Below are 10,000 nucleotides of genomic sequence, written 5' to 3'. Positions count from 1 at the left end.
TGTCGCCTTCTGCTGCTCTGGTTGCGTCGCACCGCGACGAGAAACAGTTGATGATTTTGAGGCTGCCAGACCTCGAGGCCCTTCACGTAGGCGGAGGGTTTAGGGTTTAGGGTTTAGGGTTTAGAGTGTAGGCTTTAGGGTTTGGATATTAGGGCTTGGGGTTTAGGGTTTAGGGTTTGCCACGGGCTAGTTGAAAACCCGCAGTGCAAGCAACAGGAGCAGCAATACCAGCTGCAGCAGCAGCAGCAGCAGCAGCAGCAGCATTGTAGTAGCTTGTATCAGAACACAAAGTGAGTAACGTCCGATACCGCAACGGCAGCAGCAGCAGCAGGTAAAAGCAAAAAAATAGTAGCAGCAGCAGCAGTAGTAGCAGCAGCAGCAGCAGCAGCAGCAGGCTCGTTTGCGCGCCCCTGTTTGCTGCAGGTTTTGGACATAAACGCCGCGTGCTGCTGCGGCCCGCAAGAATCGCCTGCGCCTGCTGTGCCTGCAGAAGGCTCAGACGAAGCGTCCAGCAGCAGCAGCAGCAGCAGCAGCAGCAGCAGCAGCAGCAGCAGCAGCAGCATTGTGAGCAAGGCAGCTGTGGACGAGGGGGTCTTCACCACACAGTTTTATTGCTGCCGAGTTGCTGTGCTGCCAGAAGGCCGAGTTGCTGCTTGCTGCGGCGGCAACCGCAACCAGCTGAGGTGGTTTATTCAATTCGCTGTTGCTGCTGCTGCTGCTGCTGCTGCTGCTGCTGCTGCTGCTGCTGCTGTCTTTGGCTCTGCTGGCGCCCACAGCCTTCTCTTTGTGCTTCTTTTGCCGTTTCGTGCTTAAAGAATTAAATGAAACAAAACACAACTCAGCAATCAAAATAATATTTAAATTTTGAACTATTTGTATTTTGTTTTGTTCCCATTTCATTCTTATAAACAAAATATCTTTTATCATTTAAAAAATTTGTCATTTAGCATTTTGCCCAAAGCCGCAGCAGCAGTTTGCTTCTGATGCGCCCCTAGCTGCTTCTCTGGGAGGCAGGTCCTAGCTGCTGTTTGCTGCAGCTGCTGCTGCTGCTGCGTCCATTGCTGCTGCTGCTGCTGCAGGACGTATTTCTTGCCAGCTGGGCTGGAAACGGCAGGCCCAGGAGCCGCAGCAGCCGCAGTCAGCAGCAGCAGCAGCAGCAGCAGCAGCAGCAGCAGCAGCTGCCCCTGCAGCCGCAACGCGTTTCATCTCTTTGGCCTAGAGACAGCGCAGCACCCGCCCCTCACTCTCGACATTTGCTGCGCTGTTCCTCCGCCTCCTCGCCCGAAGCAGCAGCAGCAGCAGCAGCAGCAGCAGCAGCAGCAACAGCAACAGGCAGGGGGGCCGGGGGAGCCCCGCATCAAACACAGCATCATCACTTCTTTCATTATGAGGGCCCCCAAGCAGCAGCAGCAGCAACAGCAGCAGCAGCAAGAGGAAGAGGAAAAACAAGAAGCAGCAGCATCAGTCATTTCAGGAGTGCTGCTGCTTGCAGTTGAAGGGCAGGTCAGTTGCGCGTCGCTGCTGCTGTGGCTGCTGCTGCTGCTGCTGTTTTGCTGCTGCTGCTTTTGCTGCTGCTGCTGCTGCCACTACTGCTGCAGCAGGGAAATAAATGTGGCAGTTCAAGCAAAAGGTGCAGCACAGGGGTCCACAGCGGGCACAGGCCCGCTGTAGAGAAGCACTGCCTAGAAGTTGCTGCTGCTGCTGCTGCAGTCGCTGCTGCTTTCATTGCTGTTGCTGCTGCTGCTGCTGCAGATAGCTGTTTATGGAATTGTTGCTGGCCCATCAGATTTGAGCCCAGAGTTCTCTCGACTGCGGCAGCAGATGCAGCAGCGCCGCTACGAAGAGGCTCTGGACGCAGCAGCAGCAGCACGAGTGCTGCAGGCTCATGCAGCAGCAGCCGCTGCTGCTGAGCCTGCAGGTGCAGCAGCAGCAGAACGCAAAGGGGGAGCAGCACATGAGAGAGACGACGACGAGAAGGTGCGGTCCCTTGTGTGCTGCTGCTGCTGCTGCTGCTGCTGCTACTGCTGCTGCTCGCTGCTCGTATTGTGCTGCTGCTGCCAATTGAATTGCTGCTGGTGCTGCGCTGCTGCAGGATGACGATAAGGGCCTGCCGACTGCCTTACAGGGACTGAGCGGTGCTTGCTAAACAGCGGCAGCAGCAGCAGCAGCAGCAGCAGCAGTGGCAGCAACCGCAGCAGCAGCTGCAGCACTACTGGGGTCCCTCAAAGAGCAGTGTAGAACTGCGTAGGCACAGCAGCAGCGGGTCACCTGCTATTGCTACAGCAGCAGCAGCAGCAGCTGTTGCTGCTGCTGCACTCTCGGGAACTTCTCCGTTTCACTTTGTTGCTGCTTCCTCTGTTCCGCCTGCGCTGCCTCTCCGTGGTATTCGTCTGCTGCTGCTCTCTTTGCTGCTGCTGCTGCAGCTGCTGCTTCTTTGTCTCAGTCCTTGCTTGAGTCTTTTTCCGTCATGTCTTCTTTGCTGTTTCAGTTCCGGTCTATGGCTGCAAAGTAGCTGCCCTTTCGGCAGCCCCCGCTGCTGCTGCTGCTGCTGCAGGGCTGCTGCTGCAGGGCTGCTGCTGCCGCTGCTATAGGGCTGCTGCTGCGGCGCTGCATGCAGCCAAGCAGATGCGTGGGGCTCCAGCTGCTGCGCGCTTTTGCTTACGGGCAAAATGGCTACGCTCTCGCGGGTGCTGCTGCTGCTGCTCCCGCTGCAGTGAAGGCGGAAGCAGCAGCAGCAGCAGCTGCTGCTGCAGCTGCTCTTGATGCTGTTCTGCAGTGTACGGACAGCACAACTACTTCTAAACCCTTCTACTCATGGGAGCTGCGCATCACTCTAATTTATTTGCTGTTACGTTGCTGCAGCTGCTGCCGCTGCAGCAGCCACAACGCAAAAGCAGCAGCAGCCTGCTGCAGTTGCTGAATCTGCTGCCTACTCTTTGCCTCCCAGGCTCGCTACTTAGCCAAGGAGGAAAGCTGCCTAGCTAGATAGCAAAGCCAGCTAGCTAGCTAGCTAGCTAGCTAGCTGGCTAGCGGACAAGCTGCAGTAGCAGCAGCAGCAGCAGCACTTTCCTAGCTGCTGCAACCTAATGAAACATAACTACAGAGGAGCAGCAGCAGCTCGCCTGCTCCCGCCAGCTCGGTGCCGGCTGCGTGGCTGAGCAAATGGGTTTCGGCTCCCGGGCACTTGCTGCTGCTGCTGCAGCTGCTGCAGCTGCTCCTGCTGCTGTAGCTGCTGCTGTTGGTGCTGAGGCTGCTGCTGCTGCGCAGGCAGCTGCGCCTTTCCTGCAAGGCCAGGCCACCCCAACTGCTGCGGCTGCTGCTGCTGCTGGGATTCGACCGGGTGCTGCAGGTAGTGCTGTTGCAGCTGAGGCAGTGGTTGCTGCTGCTGCGGAAGCAGCTGCTGCGATGACAGCAGCTCCTGCTGCAGCTGCAGCGGAGGTCGGTACTGCTGTGGCCATGGCCCCTGCAAATTCAGCTGCTGCTGCGGCTGCTGGTACGGCACCGCAGGCTGCTGTTGCGGAAGCTTCTGCTGCTGCAGACGTTGAGGCTGCTGCTGCAACTGCTGCAGGCCTGCATGGCCCATGGGCTGAAGAGGCTGCAGAGTCTGCTGCTGCTGCTGCGCCAGTGCCTGTGGGTAGGCTAAGTCTTGTCGCTGCGTGCGGAGTTGCTGGTGCAGGAGCTGCTGCTGCAGCTGCTGCTGCTGTAGCTGCTGCTGCTGCAGCTGCTGCTGCTGTAGCTGCTGCTGCTGCAGCTGCTGCTGCTGCAGCTGTAACTGCTGCAGCTGCTGCTGCTGCAGCTGCTGCTGCTGAAGTCGCTGGCGGCGACTCTGTTGTTCCTGCAAGTACTGCGGCTGCGTCAGCAACTGCTGCTGCAGTAGCTGCTGCGGCAGATGTTGCTGCTGCATCTGCTGCAGTGGCTGCTGCTGCAGTAGCTGCTGCGGCAATAGTTGCTGCTGCATCTGCTGCAGCGGTTGCTGCTGTTGCAGAGACTGGCCAGACGAAAAAATCTGGGGAGAAAGAGCCCCTGGCTGCTGCAGCTGCTGAGAGAGAAACGGTCGCTGTTGCTGTTGCTGCAGCCTTTGCTGCTGCAGCACCTGTTGTACTGGCTGCGGCAACTGCTGCTGGACGGACTGTGGCTGGTGCAGCAGCAACTGCTGCGGCCGCTGTTGCTGCTGCTGCTGCTGCAGCAAACCTGGAGAATGGATCTGTTCCACAGGGTTGACATTCTGCTGTATCGTAGCAGCCGCAGGGAGTCGCTGTTGCCGCTGCTGCTGCTGCTGCTGCTGCTGCTGCTGCTGGAGGTGGGCTTGCATTCCTGCAGCAAGAGCTGCCTGCTGCGCAGAGGCCGCTGCCCAGGGCTCGAACGGGGCCTCAAGAAAGGCCCCCTGGGGTGCTGAAATGGCTAAAGGTTGCTGTTGCTGCTGCTGCTGCTGCTGCTGCTGCTGTTGGAAGGCCTGTTGGTCCTCCTGCTGCTGCGGGTAGTGGCGGTGCTTTTGCTGCACAGGTTCCAGCTGCTGGTCGAGATACTGTGGTTGCAGCTGCTGCTGCATATGCTGCTGCTGCTGCTGCAAGTGTTGCTGCTGCTGCTTCGCTAACAAACTGCCGTAATGACTCCCGTGAAGAGCTGGGTTGTCGTCAGTTGCTTGTGCTTGCTCGTTTAGTCCCGTTGGCGCCCCTTGCTGTTGCTGCTGCTGCTGCTGCTGCTGCTGCTGCAGCTTCGCAGCAGCGCCTTGTGCCGCTGCATCGGGAACTGCAGGCCAGTGCTGCTGCAGCTGCTGCTGCTCTGCTGCATCTGTCAAGTCTGAGTCTCCCGCTGCTGCTTCTTCATCCCACCATGCGTCTCCCCAGTCCATTAAGAGCCTTCCATCTTTTGTGTCTTCTGCTGCTGCTGCTGCGGCAGCAGCAGCAGCAGCAGCAGCCTTCTTTCGGCTTCTGTACTTGCGCGCGGCCTCCTGGTGCTGATCCTTGCTGCCGTGCGCTGCTGCAGCTGCGGCGCACTGCTGCGCTGCAGCAGCAGCACGAGAGTCACCGGAAGCAGCAGCAGGACCCAAGGAAGCTGATCCTTGAGAAATCTGAGATTCTTCAGATCCTTCAAAAGGTTCTAAAGGATCGAAAGAGACAGAGCGTTGCCAGGACTGCGTTGGCCAGCCGTCACCGTCTCCCGGCTGCTCCTTCTGCTGCTTCTCCTTGTCGCCCTGCTGCTGCTGCAGCTGCTGCTGGAGCAGCAGCTGCTGCTGCTGCTGCTGTGCGTCTGTCGAGAGCTTCGACCCCCGCTGCTTCTGTTTCCGCTGCTTCTCCTTCTTTTGCTGCTTCGTCTCATGACGGACAGCTGCATGCGGCTTCGAAAGCTCCCACCAGGGCTCGTCCTCCATTTCTTGCTGCTGCTGCTGCTGCTGCTGCTGCTGCTGCTGCTGCTGTTCGTTTTCGTCATCTGGCGGCTCGTCGGGGAGGCGCAGGGGGGCTGCCCAGGTGTTGCGCTGCTGCGAAAATCCAGAGGCAGCAAATGGCGTTGCTGCTGCTGCTGCTGCTGCTGCACCTCCAGAAGCAGGAGACCGGAAGTGGAACTCAAAAGGGTCGCCATCTGCTGCAGCAGGAAACTGAGGAGCATCAACAGCAGCAGCAAGCTTCTCTCCCGATGCTGCTGGAGTTGCTTTCGTTGTCACGGGTGCAGACTCTGGGAACTGCACCCGGAACGAGCGAAAGGGGATCTCCGGGGTTGCTGCTGCTGATGCTGGATCTGCTGCTGCTGCTGCTGCTGCGTCGCTTGCTGCTGCAGCATCTTCTGCTGCTCCCGCTCCCGTGCTTTCGCGTTCTGCTCCTCCTGAGTCCCGGTGGCTCTTGAAGGGCCAATAATGTGACAGACGCTGCCGCTCATGCTGCTGCTGCTGCTGCTGCTGCTGCTCCTGGCTATCGGCGCCTGCACTCCCTTGTGCTGCCTGCTGCGCTGCAGCAGCAGGTTGTTCAGGCACAGCTGCAGCAGCAGCAGCCCCCGAACTGCTGCGTGCTTCTGTTCCTGCTGCATTGTTGCCGCTGCTGCCCGTGTTGCGGCGCAGCCGGAAAGGGAGAGAGAACAAAGACTTCTTCGCTTCAGCATCAGGCTGCTGCTGCTGCTGATGCTGAGCAGGTGCAGTTGGCTGCTGCTGCTGCTGCTGCTGCTGCTGCTGCTGCTGCTCCTGCTGCTGCTGTTGCTGCTGCTGCGGAGGAGTCGGTGTCTGCTCAGGCTGAGCTGGAGAAGTCTTCACGCGCTGTTTTTCGGGGAAGGGATTAAATGCGCTGAACAGCTTTTTCGAGAGGTGCTGCTGCTGCTGCTGTGGCTGGTGCTGCAGTGGTTGGTGCGACAGCTGCTGCTGCAGTGGCTGCTGCTGCTGCTGGTACTGTGCTGACTGTGGAGAAGTTTGCAGCTGAGGCTGCTGCAGCTGCTGAGGCTGCAACTGCTGCTGCTGTGGCCACACAGGCTGCGGAAAGTGCTGTTGCTGCTGCTGGTGCTGCTGCTGCTGATGCTGCTGGTGCTCTTCGGCAGGAGGAAAAGGACTGCCAGACACCCGTTGCTGCAGCAGATGCTGCTGCTGCGGAAGCTGCGGCTGCTGTAGCTGAGTCAGCGGCGCTTGCGAGGGCATGTTGAACGGACCAGGCTGCTGCTGCTGCTGCTGCTGCTGCTGCTGCTCCTGTAGGTTGCCAAATTGCTGCTGCGGGTGCGGATGGGCCCGTTGGTGTTGCTGCAGCTGCTGCTGCGGATACGAAGGGACCTGAGGGTGTTGTTGCTGCTGCTGCTGCTGCTGCTGCTGCGGCTGCTTGAAGACAAACCCTCCAACTGGTCTTGGCTGCCAAGTTGAAGGCCGGCGGGGAGGCGGCCAGTCTCCTGCTTCTGTTTCTAGCTCAGCTGCTGCTGCAGTTTGCGTTGCTGCTGCTGCAGGCGTTCTGTCTTCTGCTGCTGCTGCCGGCGTTGCAGCATCGACCCCGCCCACTGGCCACTGAGGGGCTTGCTCCTGCTGCTGCTGCTGCTGCTGCCGCTGCAGCAGCTGCGGCTCCCGCTGTCGCTGCTCCGCCCTGTGCCTGCGCTGCTGCGTCTGCTGCTCTTCCTGCTGCATGTGAAGCAGCTGCTGCTGCTGCGAGCTGCTGCCACTAATAGGTCTTCGGGCCGAGCCAGCGGGCTTCCTGCTAGCTGGTGTCGCCTCAGGGGCTTCCGCAGCAGCAAGAGAAGCAGCAGATGCAGCAGCAGCAGCAGCAGGAAGCGCTGCTTCAGACTGCCTCCGCCGCGCCTGCCCTGGAGTTGCTGCTGAAGTGGGCTCTGTTGGAGAGCGGGGTTCGTCTGCTGCTGCTGCTGCTTCTGCGCGATTTGTAACTGTTGCAGCAGGTGGCGAAGCTGCTGCTGCTGCTGGTAACGCGGGAAGCGCTGCTGCTGCTGCTGCTGCTGCTCCGAGTGCAGCCGTCGCGGCAGATGATGGCGATGACGGTGGCGGCGGTGCGGGGGCTGGAGGTGGCAACGCTGCTTCTGCTGCTGCTGCTGCTGCTGCTGCTGCCTGACGCTGGGCGTTCACGTACCCTTGCTGCTGCTCATCAATGAGAAGGCCACCTCCTGAACCCTGCGTGCTGCCAGTTTGTGTGTCGGCAACGATATGATGTGCAGCAGCAGCAGCAGCAGCAGCTGATGGAGTTCCCGTTGCTGCAGCAGGAGCAGCAGCCACCACAGGACTGATGCCCACAAGATTCGCCATCCCAGGCAGCAGTAGCTGTTGCTGCTGCCCAATGCCCGTAGATGAAGACGCAGTTTGTAGTGTCTGCTGCTGTTCAACTGACTGCTGTTGCTGCTGCTGTTGCTGCTGCTGCTGCAGCTGCAGTTGCTGCAATTGTAACTGCTGCAATTGCAGTTGTTGCTGCTGCAGTATCTGCTGCTGCTGGTGCAGCTCGGGCAATCCCTTTGCAGCCTGTTGAAGCAGCAGTTCCCTCTCAGCATGGGGCAAGTCAGCAGCAGCAGCAGCAGCAGCAGCAGCAGACCGTGCTGCTGCTGCAGTTGCCGGATCTCTACAGTGAGCAGCTACATCGGCGTAGAAAAGTGCATCAAGGGCAGCAGCAGGATATGAAGGACGGGGCTGCGGCAAAGGCTGTTGCTGCTGCTTCGGAAGCTCTTGTTGCTGCTCCTGTTGTTGCTCTTGTGGGTGCTGTTGCTGCTGCTGCTGCGCATTCGGAAGCAGGGACAGGTCCTGCTGCTGCGAACTTGGGAGCAGGGATGGCTCCTGCTGCTGCTGGTGCTGCAGCGTTAGCTGCTGCTGCCCCGATGGTGCATGCCGCTGCAGCAGCACTTCCTCCTTTACTGGCGGCTGCTGCTGTGTTGCCAACTGCACCTGCTCCTTTTGCTGCTGCTGCTCCAGAGTGAGTTGCTGCTGGGGAATCGGTTCGTGCTGCAGCAGCTGCTGCTGCTGCAATCCCACCTGCTGCTGAGATGTCCCTTGCTGCTGTAGTGAGGGTTCTTGCTGCTGTGTCAGCGGCTTATGCTGCTGCACAGACAGCTGCTGCTGCAGTGACTCCTCCAGAAGCTGGAGCTGCTGCAAGCTGTCACTGTTGGCACTTAACGGAGTCAGAGGGAGGTGGTCGGTTTGCTGCTGTTGCTGCTGCTGTTGCTGCCCTTCCGAAGAGTCAAACAGATCCAAAAGGTCCACAGTGTAGTTGCTAGTTTTCTGCTGCTGCTGCGCAGCGACAGCACCCGCTCCTGCTGCTGCTTCTGGCGTTTTTGCTGCTCGGCCGCTCCTTGCTGCATTGAGTTCTTGGCTATTTGCTGCTGGCTGCTGCTGCTGCCTCTGTCTGCGCTGCTTCTCCCTCGGCTCCCCACCCGCCGCTAAGGGCGGCGCACCAAGAGCACTTGCGGCTGGGGAAGCAGCAGAAGCTCCAGCAGCAGCAGCAGCAGCAGCCTCAGCAGCAGCAGCAGCAGCAGCAGGTATTACGGGCACAAAGCGGAAACCCTCAACTACCAAAATGCCGCTCTTTCGGGACTTGTGCTCCAGAGGCAAACGACTGACGCTGGTCACTTCCTGGGGAATGAGGCAGCAAGCCAAGTAGGCCACTCCCACGCATTTGTCATCTTGCTGCAGCGCAGCAGAACACAAAGCAGCAGCAGCAGCAGCAGCAGCAACAGCAGCAGCCAGGCCTAGATAAAGGGCTCCTCAAGTGAAAGCACAAAAACGCCGGTGCATACAGATAGAAATGTCATGGGGAAACACAGCGGCTGCAGCAGAAAGTGCAAAGAGCAGCAGCAGCAGCAGCAGCAGCAGCAAAGGGGAAAAAAAGCAGCAACTGCACAAGCCCAGGAGCTGGAGAGCACACAACGGCAGTAGCCACAAACAGAAGCAGCAGCAGCAGCAGGGGGCAGCAGATGCAGCAGCGGGAGGCACAACCAGCGGCACATAGCAGCGCAATTAGCACTGCAGCAGCGAGAACTGCAGCAGCAGCTGCTGCTGACCACAAGCCTCCTCCTCCACAAGGAAAACTTCAGCTGATTTCTCGGTGAGACCCCAAGAATGCCGCAAGTGAACTGCAGAGGCACAAGCGCTTTTGTCCCTGAGGATACCCCACAGCAACAGCAGCAGCAGCAGCAGCAGCAGCAGCAGGAGCACGAGCTGTAAGTACAGCTTCGAGCCCCCTGCTGCCAAGCCCGTGTTAAAAGAGTCCGCCGCTGCAGTGCAGCAGCAGCAGTCTCAAAGCCGCTTTGCTTCTGCCACCAGCAGCAGCAAAGCGGCTTTGCCCCGCCACCGCCGCCGCAGCAGCACCCGCAGCAGCAGCCGAATCAGCAGCAGCAGCAGCAGCAGCAGCAGCCGAATCAGCAGCAACAGCAACTCCCGCACACCACCCGCACCGGAGCATCCGCACCCGCACCCGCAGCACCCGCAACAGCACCCGCACCAGCACCCGCACCAGCAACAGCACCCGCAGCAGCAGCAGCAGCAGCAACAGCACCCGCAGCAGCAACAGCACCCGCAGCAGCAACAGCACCCGCAGCAGCAACAGCA

The 10,000-nt window shown here is 59.7% G+C and overlaps 2 protein-coding genes across 2 annotated transcripts in view; one reads left to right on the top strand and one right to left on the bottom strand.

The window, feature by feature from the left end:
• Positions 1–2,146, top strand: part of ENH_00051370 (hypothetical protein, conserved) — a gene marked incomplete at both ends in the record, with an annotated part of 4,578 nt that extends 2,432 nt beyond the window's left edge. The window contains 5 exons of the mRNA XM_013581377.1: positions 1–86; positions 491–564; positions 1,080–1,503; positions 1,753–1,977; positions 2,093–2,146. The exon at positions 1–86 is cut by the window's left edge and continues 17 nt beyond it. Coding sequence (XP_013436831.1) covers positions 1–86; positions 491–564; positions 1,080–1,503; positions 1,753–1,977; positions 2,093–2,146 — 863 coding nt within the window. The remainder of the gene's footprint in view (positions 87–490; positions 565–1,079; positions 1,504–1,752; positions 1,978–2,092) is intronic.
• A 951-nt stretch (positions 2,147–3,097) lies between these two features.
• ENH_00051360 (hypothetical protein, conserved) lies at positions 3,098–10,000 on the bottom strand (the record flags this gene model as incomplete). The annotated part of the gene is made up of 3 exons (XM_013581376.1): positions 3,098–9,153; positions 9,454–9,551; positions 9,847–10,000. Coding segments are annotated over 3 exons (6,308 nt in total), but the record flags the coding sequence as incomplete, so codon positions are not given.

The sequence above is a fragment of the Eimeria necatrix genome, genomic scaffold, assembly GCF_000499385.1.
Source record: "Eimeria necatrix Houghton genomic scaffold, Enh_scaff405, whole genome shotgun sequence".
In the NCBI taxonomy this organism is placed as follows: domain Eukaryota; phylum Apicomplexa; class Conoidasida; order Eucoccidiorida; family Eimeriidae; genus Eimeria; species Eimeria necatrix.
The sequence above is the reverse complement of the archived record's forward strand: the minus strand, read 5'-3'. Positions and strand labels throughout refer to the sequence as shown.